This window comes from Dendropsophus ebraccatus, chromosome 2, assembly GCF_027789765.1.
Source record: "Dendropsophus ebraccatus isolate aDenEbr1 chromosome 2, aDenEbr1.pat, whole genome shotgun sequence".
Lineage (NCBI taxonomy): Eukaryota > Metazoa > Chordata > Amphibia > Anura > Hylidae > Dendropsophus > Dendropsophus ebraccatus.
This window is the reverse complement of record NC_091455.1, coordinates 197,530,951-197,547,705: the sequence shown is the minus strand read 5'-3', so window position 1 is coordinate 197,547,705 and position 16,755 is coordinate 197,530,951. Positions and strand designations below refer to the sequence as shown.

The following is a 16,755-nucleotide window of genomic DNA, read 5'->3' as shown; positions in this document are numbered from 1 at the left end:
TGGGGGATATACAGGGGGGAAATCTATGGGGGATATACAGGGGGGAAATCTATGGGGGATATACAGGGGGGCCATCTATGGGGATATACAGGGGGGTATATATAGGGGGATAATACAGGGGGCCATCTATGGGGGATATACAGGGGGGCCATCTATGGGGGATAATACAGGGGGGACATCTATTGGGAATATACAGGGGGCCATCTATGGGGGATATACAGGGGGGGCATCTATGGGGGATATACAGGGGGCCATCTATGGGGGATATACAGGGGGCCATCTATGGGGGATATAGAGGGGGCCATCTATGGGGGATATACAGGGGGCCATCTATGGGGGATATACAGGGGGCCATCTATGGGGGATAATACAGGGGTGCCAATCTATGGTGGATTATACAGGGAGGTATACATAGGGGGATAATACAGGGGGCCATCTATAGGGCGACACCATGAGGGGGCATTTATAAGGGGACCAAATGAGAGTTCATTTATAGGGGGACAACATGGGGGACCATCTTTAAGGGGGATTGACAACACGGGGGGTAATTTATAAGGGGCCAACAAGGGTGGCATCGGTAAGGGGGAATACACAGAGGGGCATATACTATAAGGGGATCACATAGTGTCAGGGCTATCCACTAAACAAGGGGGTAAAGGGGCCAATACAGATGTGCAGTTTGTATAGAGATGAGGATGGTGCCATAGTGAGGAGCCTAATATGTTTCTCTGGCAGATTCTGTGGATTCGTGGCTCGGAGAAGTTCTAATGGCCCATGAAGGATGAAGAAGAAAATGAAGGAAACAACTCCGATCAGAGAAGACGTCCCCTGTGAGTCACTTAATACAACTGTACTGTAATTTATATGGTGTACAGAACCTGTGTAGAGCTGAGTGTGTTGATGGCGTAGTGGTCGATTGAGGGGGTGGGGGCCCCAATCAAAAGTTTGCTATGGGGCCCAGCCATTTCTAGTTAAGCCCCTGTTTCTCACAGATTATTTGCAAAATGAAAGGTGGAATCTGATTGGTTGCTAGGGGCAACTAAGACAATTCAACTTTACACCAGTTTGATAAATCTCCCCCATAGAATTACATTATAAATTGTACCAAATGACAAATTCAGCTCTGCTGCATCCAGAGAATCAGAGGGATATGTCCAATCGGTGCATTTGCATTTTTGGCCTATATAAAGTAGTATTAAATACTTACTGCAGGTCTTTTCATCATCTCCGAACAGACAATCTGTCACCCCATCGCACCGCATAATCAATGGGATGCATTTATCTAAGCACCGGAACTGTGTGGCGCTGCACCGTGTCTCAGGGCTGGTGGCGGGGGATGAAGTAGGGCAGAGGATCTCATCCGTACCGTCCGTGCATTCTTCTGTTCCATTACATTTAGCTGATAAGGGGACACACTCTTTTCTGTACATGCAGGTGAATGAGTCCGAAGAGCAGGGAGCTGATGGAATCAATGGGCCTGAAAAAGTGGAAAGTAGCTGAAAATATTAGCAAACAAAAACAGTAAAAAGAGGGGTTTTTTTGTTTGTTTTTTTAAGAATCAAAATTTTATATTAAAGCATTTTTTTACCTCTTTAATAATAATAATAATATTTATTATTATTATTATTATTATTATTATTATTATTATTATTATTATTATCATTATTATTATTATATTTTAGGACGGGCATCTTGCCTGAGCTGCTATAAAAAAAAGTTTCAAACATTTGCCTAAGAACATGCATGTCAGATGTATGGATTTTTTTTTTTTATTTGGTGGAGTTGTGGGCATGCACTGTGATCTCTGAGGTCACTGTAATATAGAGGTGGTATGTGATAAAGAGGCCACTGTGTAGGGTGGAGCAGAACAATGTCTAATACCTATTCTCAATGCTTTGTAGCAGGTGGGATGGTCTGACTATAAGCAGATCACATAGCATCCTCCTGCTTGGACACCCAGTGATCAGCTGTGATCTGTGGGGAAACCTGGCATAACATGTTTCTTAGGGTACTGTTACACAAATCGATTATCGGCTGTACTTGGCCAATTGCCGGCTGTTCCGTCCGATAATTTTGGGGGAATAGGTTGTGTTTTAAATTACAGATGACGGCTGATTGCTAATTTAAAGAATGACCTAAAATACTGATAACAATAGCGATGGTCTGCTATCTCCTATGGGCCCCCTTCCATCCTATGAACAGAGGACCCCTCTCTATTTACCCACAATTCTCTATGGACAACCCCTTTCAACTCACTTCAAGGAAAGTCCCAGATCACTCATTGTTGAGGATGACTCGTTATGGAATAATTCGAGATGAGCGTGACTCGAACATGCTCGAGTCCGATCATTCAGCATTTGATTACCTGTGGATGAAGAAGTTGGATGCATCCCTAGGGAGTCCTGGAAAACATGGAGACAGCCATAGGCAATAGGTGGTATCCATGTTTTCTAGGACTCCCTAGGGCTGCATAAAACTATAGCAGCCACCGCGAGCGCATTCGAAGTTTGTTTAACTCTAAGTATATACTGTCATCCTTTGTCAAAGCAGGTACAGGGTTGTCATTTTTCAAAAGTTGTGTAATGATAATAATACGGCCAGAGTTCGGTTTTACTAATACAAAGCCTCTAAACTGCAGACATAGAATTCAATGATAAAACTCAGGGTACCTAAAGCCACCTCTAGAGGGAGCTTTAGAATGATACAGTACTAGCATTGACTGAACTCAATAACAAGACAGTGTGCAGTATGCTCCTAAGCTCCCCCTAGTGGAAGCTGTGGATTTACATTTTTTTTTTAAATTTAACTTAATATTCTATACAGGGGATAGGGAGCTCTGTATAATAAAATTGGAGGTTTGACCAAATTAATACATATTAGGTAATATGAATCTTCGGCCTTCAGCAATAAAATAAACAATTTGGTGTTTAGTAGATATTCTATTAATCTCTATGACATATTAGGGGGCGAGGAGATTGTGGGTGGCCTACAAGATCACTTTCGACTATCTAAGGAGATGGGTAGTATAAATAAGGGGTCATTGTGTCTCTCCTGTATAGAGGTCTTGGAGGTCCACACTAACTATCTGCTCAGTAATTATAACCATGGTGTTAACCAAGCTATGAGTCTGTCAATAGTTAACACCTTCTGAAACATCAGCAATTACAAAGCAAAAGCCACACGAAAACTGTAAGTAAAAGAACGAGCAGCGAGAATCTGTAAAAGAATCCTAGGGCGGAAAATGTGTTTGCATTTGATGTCTGATTCTTTCAGAGCATTGTCTGTGCGCTGTAAAAGCTCCGCATTACTACAAACACCCTACAGCGAAAGCTGGAACAGGAAGAAAGATGGGACGTGTATGCGGTTCACAGTGTGCCGGGAACAGGACGTCTTTTTGTTGCAGTGTGTTACCATACTAGACTGTAATCACTGCTAATATTACGTCTCAGAAGATGTTTTAGCTTACCACTCTCTCTAATATACAGGATTATCCTCATATACAGCATGTCCCAGACATACAAATGTGCCCTGTAAGTTAGAAGGCACATTTTTTTCTTTCTTTTCACTATCTGGTATTTCTTTAAGGGTCAATTATTTTAGCTTTCCTTATTAGTAGAGTTGAGCTTTTAAAGGTTCGTTTCTGCAGAGTTCTCTGAACTTTGAAGAAAAGTTTGGGTTTGTCTGAACAGAACCTTAAACGATTCACAATCAAACAGCTAGACCCTTCAGGCGTTTATCTGTTTTAGTACAGTTCAGCAAGTTCTCACATCAATACTTACCTATCCTCACTCCCCCGGTGTCCTCCTTACTGGTTACCAGTGTCCCCTGAAGCCACCTCCAGCTGGATCAGCCAATCACTGGCCACGGTGCTGTCCCGTCTCAGTCAGTGATTGGCTGAGGAGGCTGGAGGCAGCTGCAAGAGAAACTGGAGAAGGAGGACACCAGGGGAGCGTGGACAGGTGAGCATACCCTTTTTTTATTTTTATTTTTTGTATTTCTTTTGTGTATTAAATTGTGCAGCCGCCACCTTTACAAAATAGTTATGAAATGTGCAAAAAGTTTGGTTTGGTACCGAACTGAGATTTTTGCAGTTTGTGAGATTTGGTTCGCTCATCTCTACTTATACAGTAAGTGATTGTGGTCAGGGAATGGGAATCTCAAGTGGAGGAAACTCATCTTGGTTGTGTGACCATAATAAACTATAAATATACTGCGCCACAGGATCACAGGATGTATAGAAATTTTAACTTTTATTAGTAAAATGTTAAAATAGCAACAGGATGAACAATCATATAAAAACTCGTTTCCACGCATTCTGGATGATCACTGTGACCGTAATTGTCTAAAATACATATAAATGAGGTTTTTCATGGGACTGGAATCCCAATACTATTATAACTATATAGTAATAAAAGTAAGGTCAGAGTTAATATGCACTGACGCTGGAGAATCTCCTCTTTGGTCTGCATGCTACTGATGGTCCCAATTGCTGTCTTCTTTATGTAGCTTTATATTCTCCCAGTTTTCCCCAAACATTTCTATTCAGTGGGGAGTTAATATGCCTTTGTATTTCTATATGTACTTATATTGTAACAACATAGTTATATTGTATCTTCACATGACCAGGACGGATGAATCAGAGAGGCCACATGTGACACCATACTATGGACCTGTAGGCAGGTCACGTGTATAACACTGTATTATGGTGATATCCTTGTACACCTGGTATATGATATGACATCTGACATTAAAGGCCTATAAGGATACAATAAATATCAAATATATGATACTGCCACATACTATTGTGCTGTAGACTGATATAGACCTATAGGGTGACATTTATGAAGACATTTATGATGTACTAGTACACCGGTCTTGAATAAAGTCACAACACCTTTTTCCCAGCCGAATTTACTAAGAGGTGCACACCTCTTAATAAACCCGGCCGGCCCACTCTTGCTGATCTTAAAATTAAAGTTCAGTTGTCTCTCGATGACTGGAACAGTAACACAAATTCACAACCACTGCTCCATTCATTTTCTATGGGACTTCCAAACATCTGAATGGTAGGACCGCCGCCGAACATGGAAACAGAGGTCTTTTGGGTGAAAGGAAGGCTGTGAATGGAGTGAATGGAGTCACTCCATTCACTTAGACTACTGGTCTTGTGATCAATGGGGTCCCAGTGGTCTGATCCCCAACAATTAACTAGCTATCCCTGTAGATAGGATCTTAGGATGACCCATTTAATCAGACCAACAATACAAGTGAGGGCATGAGCCATACCCATAGGAGGAGACCACTAAGGCCTGTAGTCTTGCTATTTTTTTTTTTCTTCAAATCCTAGAAAACCCTTTAAATTTTACACTTAACTCTGCTACATCTGTATATGTATGAAAAAGAAAGACCAGAAAAACGACAGTATCGAACAGCTTTACAAATGATGGTTACAGCTGAGACTCCGAGGACCCCAATCAATCCAGTATACATAGGAGAAGCAACCATGCAAAGGTCGAATGAAATACTTGACTTATTCACCTTGGGACTATGGGTGGATGAATCATCTACTGTACTTGACCTTTGATGTACCGCTCTTCCATTACCTTACATTTTGGCCTACACACCTTATGTCGTAGACCTGAAACCCAACGCATTTCCAGCTCAGTGAATTTTTGTCACCGGTCCAGTTGCGCAGATAAATTACATATATCCAATAGTCTAATGTATGAGAATCTAATTGGATTTTATAATTGCCTCTTCCCTTCTATGACACTCGGAGTCTCCCACTATTATCTTTCCGGGGAGTTCGCAGATGAAGTACATTATTCATACATTTGCCCTTGCAATACTAACACATTAAATAATGACAAAAAAAAAGTAGACGGGAAAGTTACAGATCTCCCAGAGTCCCGTTCTGCCGTAGTAAGCCTACTGTCAACAGGAGATTATCATGCCGCTCTTCTAAAATTTACAGAAACCAAATAAATTCCATTAAACGGAGAGCGGGAACTCGGGAGCGTTTGGTGACACGAAACTCGACAGGGTTCAGCGACAATTTGAGGATGTTCAACAAACAATTTGCAGAATATTCTCATTAATCTGCGTCTTGCTCCTTTCACCTCTTTGTAGTATTTTTTGTTTGCCGGTGCATGCCTGGCATTCGAATGCAATGACTTTATTATAGGGAGCTCTTATTACAGTGGTGTGAGGCGCCATGTCTATTGGATTTCGTTCTCCTTCTGATTGCTTCTTGGATATTAGCATAACATATTGGGAGATCATTGATTTCTCTGTGAGAGATTGGGACAAAATGAATATGGGCCGTTCGCTTGAGGTGACATGGCGGAATTGATAAGTTTATGATGGAGGATTAGTGGTGTAATGGATGGTTGAAGAAAATATATGGAAGAAGAAAGGGTTTGGGTGATAACAGAGCGTGAGGGAGGAGGGGTGATGGAAAAAAGGAAAGAATGAGTGGAGAGCGCTGTTGCATTGGTTTACTAAAGAGATGAGCGTGACTCATGTATGCTCAGGTTGGATCACTCGCAATCCCTAGGGTTTGATGCAACCCTAGGAAGTGCCGGAAAACATGGATACAACCTATTGCCTATGGCTGTATTCATGTTTTTCTGGACTCCCTAGGGCTGCACCCAACTTCTACAGCCGTCGGTAATCCAATTGCAAGTGATCCAACCTGAGCATACACGAGTCACGTTCATCTCTGGATGCTATAGAATACAGCAATGAATACTGTAGAATATAATCAACCTTTCGTGACCATGTGTGAGTGTAGGAGCTTGGATAGTGATCAGTGGTATGGGTATCACCACAGGTTTGTATGGGATATCCTAAAATCATGACCTGTTGGGAAAAGAACTGGAGCGGAGAAACACCACTATAGACAGGGAATGAGTAGTGGTTGAATTTGCACACTGCTTTTTTATTCAAACATGGGCTTTGGAAGTCCTGTCTGTTAAGATTTCGGAGGGTCCCAGCAGTCTTACCCCCATTCATATTTTTTTCCCTTATGCTGAGGTAGGGGATATGAGTCCATGGTGCCAAATGTTCCATATGTAACTGAGCTACAATACCAGGCATGGCCACATTTGCATGTACAGTACAGCACAGCACTATGTGAACAATGTCAGGGGGCAGTGCTTCAGTACTGAGTTGATCAGTGAAGTTCCTGGTGGTCGAATCCTAGGCAGACCACCAATGTGGCCCATTTACAGCCAAGTAAGAAACGAAACCACAATAACTCTAGTAGACAAAGAGTTTGTAATATAAGATGCCTATGAATTATTAAGATGTCGGGGATAAAGAAACCTTTTCCTCTAAATTGTGGGAACTAGACTTGCAATGGTTGGAATGCTCAGAATTCCCAAAAGAAACAAATTATTTTCAGCAGGGACGGCCAGCTATGGGAAGAGTGTGTCGAGCTGCTGTGCGGCTTTAGCTGAATTCTATACATTTGCTTCTAAATATGTTGACAATACAATCAAGTGGAACTGCTGTGTAAATGAGTCGGCAGGAGGTATAAATTCCAGCAAAATTGTGTAATAATAATAATAATAACACTATTAGTAGTAGTAGTATTTATTGTTGAAGTTTATTATTATTATTATTAACCTCTTAGGGACATGTCCGGAAGAGGTATTAAGAGCGGGGCCGCACGGCGACCCCGCTCTGAACCGCCACGATCCCGGGTGCCATGTGTAGCCCGGGACCGCGGCTATTAGCGGGCACCGTCTGATCGCCGTGCCCGCTAATTAAGTGATTGGAGGCAGCTGTCAAAGTTGACAGCTGCATCCGATTACCGTATGCAGCTGTTCCCTGGTGTCTAGCGGTGGAGATCGCTCCTCCGGGACGTCGTCCCGGAGTAGTGATCTCCGTGTCTTTTACCTGTCGGGGTCTCCAGTAAAAATGGCGCCGACCCGGACTTGGCACTTGGTTGTTTTCGGCTGCAGCAGCTGAAAGCAATCAAGTGCCGATCTCATCGATCTATGCTGTATAACTATATACAGCATAGATCAATGAGAGATCATAGTGCATATACTAGAAGTCCCCCAGGGGGAATAACCCTACCCCAGGGAGAATAACCCTAACCCCAGGGGGAATAACCCTCACCACAGGGGGAATAACCCTAACCCCAGGGGGGCTTCTAGTATATGTGTAAAAAAAAAAAAAAAAAGTGTTGTTGTTAGTAAAAAGCCCCCCACCCCTAATAAAAGTCTGAATCACCCCCTTTCCCCATGTTATAAATAAAAATAAATAAACATGTTTGCTATCGCCGCCTGCGCAGTCACCCGAACTATTAATTAATCACATTCCCGATCTCGCACGGTAAATGGCGTAAGCGCAAAAAAGTCCCAAAGTGCAAAATTGCACATTTTTGGTTGCATCAAATCTAGAAAAAATGTAATAAAAAGTGATCAAAAAGTCGTATATGCGCAATCAAGGTACCGATAGAAAGATCACATCATGGCGCAAAAAATGACACCTGACACAGCCCCATAGACCAAAGGATAAAAGAGTTATAAGCCTGGGAATAGAGCGATTTTAAGGATATATTTGTTAACAATGGTTTGAATTTTTTACAGGCGATCAGATAATATAAAAGTTAGACATGTTACATATCATTGTAATCGTAACGACTTGAGGAACATGCATAACAAGTCAGTTTTACCCCAGGGTGAATGGCGTAACAACAAATACCCCCTAAATAAAAGAAATGCATTTTTTTGTTCAATTTCACCACACTTAGAATTTTTTCCTGGTTTCGCAGTGTACTTTATGCAAAAATTCAGCCTGTCATTGCAAAGTACAATTAGTGACGCAAAAAATAAGGGCTCATGTGGGTTTCTAGGTGGAAAAATGCAAGTGCTATGGCCTTGTAAACACAAGAAGGAAAAAACTAAAACGCAAAAACGAAAATTGGCCCGTCCTTAAGGGGTTAATAATAATTGTTGTTGTTATTATTATTATTATTATTATTATTATTATTATACTTAAGCAGGAAGAATTGATTTTTTTTTTCTTTTTGCATTCTGAGTGTGTCACTCCCATCATGCCTGGGGACAAAACACAATCTATGTACTTATCCCTGTGCTCATCGGCGCCCCCTGCTGTGTACCGCACTTTATATGACCTGCCTGGAGGAGTTGGGGAATAGAAATGACAACTGCTCTGAGCACACTTCTGGCGCACAATGGAGGCAGATACAGATGGTATCAGAGCTTGTTAGTCAGTGTAGCTTTGTTGGGTTTGTTATTTAGCTACAACTACAGCATTGTCTTTTACACCTGTTCAAACTGTGGTATTTTTCTAATATACTGTATATATTTTTTAATGCTTTGGACAAAGGGCTTCAGCGCCATTTATTTCCTTGCTCCACACTTTTTAGATCCATATAGATTTGCACTTTATCCACAAAGCTCAATAGACTATTGAAAGAATCAGCTCCATACTGTAAAACATGTTTATAGCCTAACATGCTAATATTCATCTATTTCTATAGCATTCGGGTGGCTTGAATATATTAAATATATATCAGGATGTAATTCTCTGGTTCCTAATATGCTCTCTTAGATGGATGTGCCGGTCATATGAAGTGGTTTAGGTTTTAAAGAAAAAGTAAAACTGTCAAAATTTACCATCAGAATTGAGTTTCTGCACCATTTAAAGACATAGCTGGCCTGTAATCAGGTTCTAACTTAAGATTTGTGACAAGATGTCTCAGCTAGTGGTCTGTGTCCTGTGACAGATCGCTGTGTCGGAGAGGCTGTTCGCAAGGGATTGTATGTGGAGGTAAAGGTTCAGCTGTAAAATGTTGGATTAGAAACCAAAATGTATCTAGTTTATATCCATAATGCATTAACCATTAAATTATATTGAATTCAATGGGAAAACACTGCACCTTCTCTTTTGGTTTTATATTACACATATAAGGGGGCATTCACGCATCCCGTACACGGTCCCGGAATATGGAACTCCTGGCATCATGTATCATTTTCAAAGCTCCTGGCATCATAATGATAAATGATACCGGGAGTTCCACATTCCAGGCCCATCATCCGTATTTACGGACTGTGCAGAGAACATGTGAATGCCCCCTATTTCTTAGGCCTCATTCATACGGCATGTGTTGCAATCCACACCACAATGACCAAAGAAGGATCGTGGCACAGATCTCCCAAAGTGCAGCTGACCCCCCCCCCCAGAGGATAGCAGGAGTACAGAAGATAGGAGCGCAGAAGACAACGACTCCCCTACTCCCCCCATGCCAGCCGGCTCACATGTTCACCGGCACGGGGGGGGGGGGGAGCCTTAAATCCTGGAGGCCTTAAATCCTGCTTTCGTGAAGTCTAGTGCAACATCCAGGACACTTATAAAGATGTACTGTATGCGTTGCAGATAGGCATATGTGTCTCCGCAGGACTGTTCCACAAAATGCCGACTTCATTGAGGAAACATTTCATGCATGTAAACTTTCAGATCTAACTACTAAAACACAAGGTAAAAAAAGCTACAAAGAGTCTGAGCTGCGCTCCTCTGGTGCTCACAGAATTCATCCCTTTTTAAGTGACACCTTTATAGTCCGGCCATAATGCTCTGACTCAGTACCAGATGCCGACGCGTTTTAACATGAGCTACCTGGATGTGAAAACATATTAATGCAATATGCTTGCGGTGTGAAAAACTGAATTTCTGGACAATACTTCTGGACAAGTACTGTAACTATAAAGCTGAGTTTACACTGGCAGAGTATTAGGCAGTTTTAGTCATCTGCACCTTTTTGTTCCAGTTCCTCATAATTTTAACGCTCTCCATTTGCTGTCAGCGAATGAAAACATCCCTGGTGACCTCCAAAAAACTTAAAATGAAACCACTGGAATGTTATAAACAAGTCAAGAAGTCCCCTTTCTACACCTTTCTATCTCCCTGCTGCAAGCACGCCTCCTGCCTGATGATTGATGGCGCACCTTGCTGTGACATCAGCTGTCAATTTATAGACAGGAGGCGTGCTTGCAGCAGGGGGAGAGATCAATATAAAGAGACAACTTTTTGACTCAGAACTACTGTGTAATGACCCAATATGTCCAATTGCTGACACCTCCCCCCCCCATATATTGATATCAGGGTCCCAGCAGTCAATCTTCTGTGGATGTTCTAGTTATCTGTCTTTTGTGATACTTACCAGCAGGGGCGTAACAAGAAAGGGATGGGCCCCAATAACAAACTTTTGATTGGGCCCCCCCTCCTCTCCCCCATCCAACTGTAAGTAATCCACCTGTTTGTTAGCCCTCTGCCCAGTAGAAAGCAGATGTTAGGCATATCCCCTGCTATCTTCCCCAGTAGATAGAGTAGACATCTCCCCTACTGTCCCCCATGTTAGGCGTCTCACCTCCTATCCCCCCAGTACATAGTGTCCCCCAAAATAGACATCTCTCCCATTATCCCACCCAGCAGTATATAGTGTCTTCCATTGTAGGCATCTCCTTTGATACAGGAGCGTAACTAGAAATGTGTGGGCCCCATAGCAAACTTTTCAGTGTGCCCCCACCCCCAACTAACCACTAAGCCATCAAGTGTAGTCATAACTGCAAGCACTCGTCAAGAGTGCTTGCAGTTAATAGTTAATTTGCAGTTAATAGTTAATTTGCAGAGCCCAGGAGGCCATTTGCTGCTACAAATTATGAGAGCTCAACGGGCCCAGTGTATTGAATGAGTGGGCCATCTGATGTGGCGGGCCCCATAGCAGCCGCTATGGCTGCTACAGTGGTAGTTACACCAATGCTTTAATAGTATGATGACAGCTCAGGAGGAACAGTGCATTGCAGGGATGGGCCCCTTGATGTTGTGGGCCCCATAGCGCCGCTATGACTGCTACAGTGGGCCCCTGCTCACCAGCTAAGGTTACCCGCAGTCCTATGGAAAACCACAGACAACACATCATGATAATATTTCATATTACACTCCACAACATCTCCATATCACCTGCTGTTCCTTCTCGTAGTTGGCAGAAGTGAAAAATTCTTTCAGCATCTGTTGTTGTCCCTCATTTTTATTAAGTGGCTTCAAAGGATTTAATTCTCCGATCTCGCTGCTCATTCTACTTCTGCTTGTATCATGTAGGACGGATTATAACAAATATTTTCCAACGTTTATGCATTAACGCCGGCCGTGCATGTAAAGTATTGCCGTAAAAAGCATCTGTGCAGACGTGATGTCTTCTTCCTCTCATGTATATAGCAGACAGCAAAAAGAGTGATGGAAGGAACACGGCAACAAACTACAAAAGTGTCAACTTTATGTGCCTATATAAAGCTGAGCCTATGGTTAAGTAGTGGTGGCTGAACCCAAGTATTTCACCAAGGTTAGCTGACCATCTAATGTATATGGTGGCCTCCAGACTGTGTCCCTATGAACTATGTCAAATCACAGAAAAAAAAAGCAAGATGCAATTTAACTGCTTTAAAGGGGTTATCCAGCATTAGAAAAACACGGCCACTTTCTTCCAGAGACAGCACCACTCTTGTCTCAAGTTCAGGTGTGGTTTGCAATTGAGCTCCATTGACTTCAATAGAACTGAGTTGCATAACATCCAAACTGAAGTCAAGAGTCGTGCTGTTTCTGAAAGAAAGTGGCCATGTATTTTCTAACACTGGATAACAACTTTGACCTTGTGTTCTAAAAGGAGATAAGTCGCCCACCAGAGGAGTCTGAAAACAGCTTTCACCCCAGTCAGAACACATACGCATGGCTGAGAAGTTAAAAAAAAGGGGAGCATTTGGACAAGTTTTTTTTATGTATATGACCAGAGGCTCTTAAGGCAATAGAGTGGCAATCCTTACTGATAACATTCTGTTGTGGTACCCAATGCTTCTTCACTTCCGAACCTTTGGCTATCATACAGATGTGGTGAGTTCCCGTGGTGCTATGGCGGAGGTACAGCCGGTCACTTTCCAGATGGTAGAGTGTGACGCCACTCTGGGATGTTGGAGGATGAGGTAGAAGAATACTTAGGAAGAAAGAGAGAATACTTGTGCCCGCGTTTTGACCTTTGGGTCTTCGCACGACCTAATGCCCTACCAGTGTCAGGGAACCCGTCCTAATGGTTCAGACAAGCACTAGACCCTGTTACCTGGGATGAGTAGAATGCTGAGGGTTCCCTGCTAACAACTGGGCTGCGAGATAGAGTTCATAGGCTTCTAGCAACTTTGCTCTATACGGATCAGTGCCTAGCTTGTTTGCTGTTGTGGATACTGTCCTGCACTGTCACTCTCTTAGTCCACGGCGTGGGTTGAGATTATCTCTGACGTGTCCTCTCCTGTGAAGGGTTTAACACTGCATACTGCTTAGTGAGGTTACGTGAAGAAAAAACTGTTCGGTGCGTCTTGTCTTACATCCTCACCATACAGGAACCTAAGACTACTCCTTAATGCTGGGGACCTGGCAGAGGGCCAGGGGCCAAAGGAACCACTGTAGGGAGTGTTCTAGCTTGCGTCCTTCCCCTACAACCTACAACACAAAAGACCTTTACACTTCCTCTACCTATGTGACTTCCAGCATAGCTAAAATGTGCTGTCAGTGGGTGAAGAGCGCATAAAGAAGAAGTAAAGTAAGAGCTGATAGGACAGTAGATAATACTCCCATAAGTTCACAGATCCATGTGACACATAGATAAACAATAACCCTTTCCATACTTCAGCCGTGCAGCAACTGAGCACACATAGCTATAATAGCGACATCTAGTGGTGAAATTTTATCACTACTACATCACCACTTACAATAAGTACAGGCTTTTGCGAAGGGTGTAACTAATAGCAACACCCACTATCACTATCACTTTTAATAATACACAACCTGCAAACTAAGTAAGTGGTCTCATTATTTAAAAATTACACAGAGTATCATGGTCAAGAAAAAAGACCAGACTTTTCTCTATAAGACTTGTTTGTCCATGAGTTTGGATGATCACAACTATCCAGATTCATTGAGCTCTTTTCTAAAGTTTTCATCACATAACAGGAAATCAATTGTGGCATGTGACACAATTCACCATGTAAGCTTCTGCCATGTCTTAAAGGGCAACTTCAACAATTTTTTTTCCTTTCACATCAACTGGTATCAGAACCTTCCAGAGTTTTGTAATTTACTTCTGTTAAAAAAAATCTCAAGTCTTCTAGTACTTAGCAGCTACTGTTTGTCATAGACATGGACATAGATAGGTCAGACATACAGCAGCCCATAAATACTGGAAGAATTGAGGTGTTTTTTAATATAAGTAAATTACAAATCTCTGGCACCAGTTAATTTGAAAGAAAAAAATAACTTTCATTGGTTTTGCCCTTTAAGTATTTGGATAACATCACCCCCCCCCCCCCCAGTAGAAACAAAGCAAAGTTCCTCTAAAAGGTTGACTTAGAATGATGTCAGGCGAGTGGCCATCGATAAATCCTACTCTTCTGGCTCATGGATGGGTGATCTCGAGTACATAGTTGTAGTTCAGGTTGGGTTGACCACAGATGGGAAGGAGGTTTAGGTACTTTGTGGGTATTCCTGGGTGTTTTGGGGGAAACCCAGAAAATATGTCCCTCTCATTCTCTCGCAATCCTTCCCATCACTCAAACCCTTTGGTGAACCTTTACTACAATAATCAATAGCAGGGCCACCTAGTAATACAATGAGTACATTATGACATCATGAGTTCAATATGACATCATTCCAGTCCTACATGAATAACTGCTTAGTCTCTAGTCAACCAGGAAGCTTATACAACCCAACTAAAACTACTCACCTTCTGCTTGGCAGTCTAATGTAAATGATATATCATCCAAAGCGATGTCAATGTATTTGCTGCCCCCTACTTGGGCTTCAAAGGCCACTCGAAATGGACTATTGCTAGCCAGAATAACACTGCCGTATATCCACCTTTGCTCCAGGCTCTCTGTCGCCGACCACAGAAGAACTTTCAGTCCATATTCAGTGATTCTATATACCTGTAAAGAAGTATATAAAATGCACTCTATAAAACAATCCACCACGTTACTAACTTATAGTCAAACTTCCATTAATCACATTTTACGGGATTTAGAAATAATTTCCAGCTCCCAGGACCCTGCGGGCTGATTGATGGTATAGACGGCGTCACCCAGACAACAATTTATGCCGATGATAAAACCAATCAGTCTTGCTTTAAAGAACTCTGTGCGTGATGCATGCAAACCTATCATAAAAAGTGAATGACTTTGAAAAGCTGCAAAAAGGCAAATGTCTAAATAATCAATTTCCTCTCCTATTCCACTGACACAATAGGATGATGTGAAACAGGAAATACATGCATAAACAGAGCGTCCGAATATGCAAAAACATCCTGTTTATTCTATGCAGATGAGAGAGAACCAGAAAAGGTGACATTCAGGAAGGTGTTTACTATCGGGAGGCTAAGAGGATGAAGCGCCAATATACATGGCAGCCATTGGAAAGAAAGCTGCCATAATACATGGTAGAATACTGACTGAGGCTATGTGCACACACTGTAAGAGACCGGCTGCATCAGAACTCCCCACTGCACAATATGGAGCGTGTGGCAGTAGCTGCTCTCTTCATAGTGTGCACTGACATGGTTTTCTGTGGCCGCTATTCAATGAATGGCGGCCGCAGAAAACTGACAAGTCGGTTGTTTGCGGCCCTGCAAGGGATCCCGGCCGGAGTGTATGCTATGTATATATGCTCCGGCCGGGATCCTATACGCAGCAATGGCACGTATATTTACGTAAAATTTTACGAAAATATACATTGATGGTGCGTTCACACCTACAGGATCTGCAGCTGATTTTCTGCAGCAGATTTCATTTAAATAACTGAACACAGCATCAAATCTGCTGCAGATCTGCTGCAGATCCTGTAGGTGTGAACGCACCCTGAGTGAACATAGCCTGAGATTGGAATTATTATGGCTGCCTCATCTGGACAAACCTCTCTTTTCTTTAGGAAAGTCTTAAAGTGACAAGCTGATCACATGGCATTCTGATGGTGAGAACCTCAGTGATCTACAATCTGTGTAGGCACCAACCACTGAGATTTCTAGTTACTTTTATGCGGCAAGCAATTTAAGAAAAGGGTATCGTTTGTTTTTGAAACCCTTTGAGACCAAAGGAGCAATGTTCCTCCTTGCGGAGAGTTTCCTAAAGACACGTGGATACTTATAGGTCATTTATCCTCCGCTGGGAATTCTTAGAAAATAAAGTTAGAGGTAGGTTTTCCTTCAAGTCACAATTGGACTTTAGTTAGAAGCCTTAAAACATGACTGGGGATTTTTCTTCCAAGCTAGAAAACTGTGCAGAGGGAGAGGTTATTCCACGGTAGACAGCTGCTTTGGATACTGAGCAGGGTCTAAAATGGCGGTAGAAAAGCCTATCATCCTATCAACCACATTTTAACATGTTCTAATTGCTGCTTTGGATTTTCTTCTTCCTAGAATTCCCAGCGGCACATGAAAGGCCCATAAGTCTCTATACCTTTTAATAATGCTCTCTGCAGGGGTTAATTGTGTACGTGACAGCCTGTACATGCTTAAGGGAACATTTGCCAGCCACCTTCCTACCTCTGGGCCTATCACAACCCTGCAAAAGATTCCCGTCAGTTCTGACCAATCCTGCCCTTAGATAACTCAGGCTACTCTCCACCAATAGGGACCTCCCTTGTAGTTTACTAGTACAGGTGGAGAGAGCCATGTGGGGTGAGTTTTAC

At 42.4% G+C, this 16,755-nt stretch overlaps 1 protein-coding gene across 1 annotated transcript in view; it reads right to left on the bottom strand.

Moving 5' to 3' along the window:
* The window catches only part of MALRD1 (MAM and LDL receptor class A domain containing 1), a 288,505-nt gene that overhangs the window by 57,196 nt on the left and 214,554 nt on the right, over positions 1-16,755 (bottom strand). Inside the window, exons 33-34 of the mRNA XM_069959034.1 lie at positions 14,801-15,002; positions 1,208-1,477 (exon numbers count right to left, since the gene is read on the bottom strand). Of these exons, the coding sequence (XP_069815135.1) occupies positions 1,208-1,477; positions 14,801-15,002 (472 nt within the window). The remainder of the gene's footprint in view (positions 1-1,207; positions 1,478-14,800; positions 15,003-16,755) is intronic.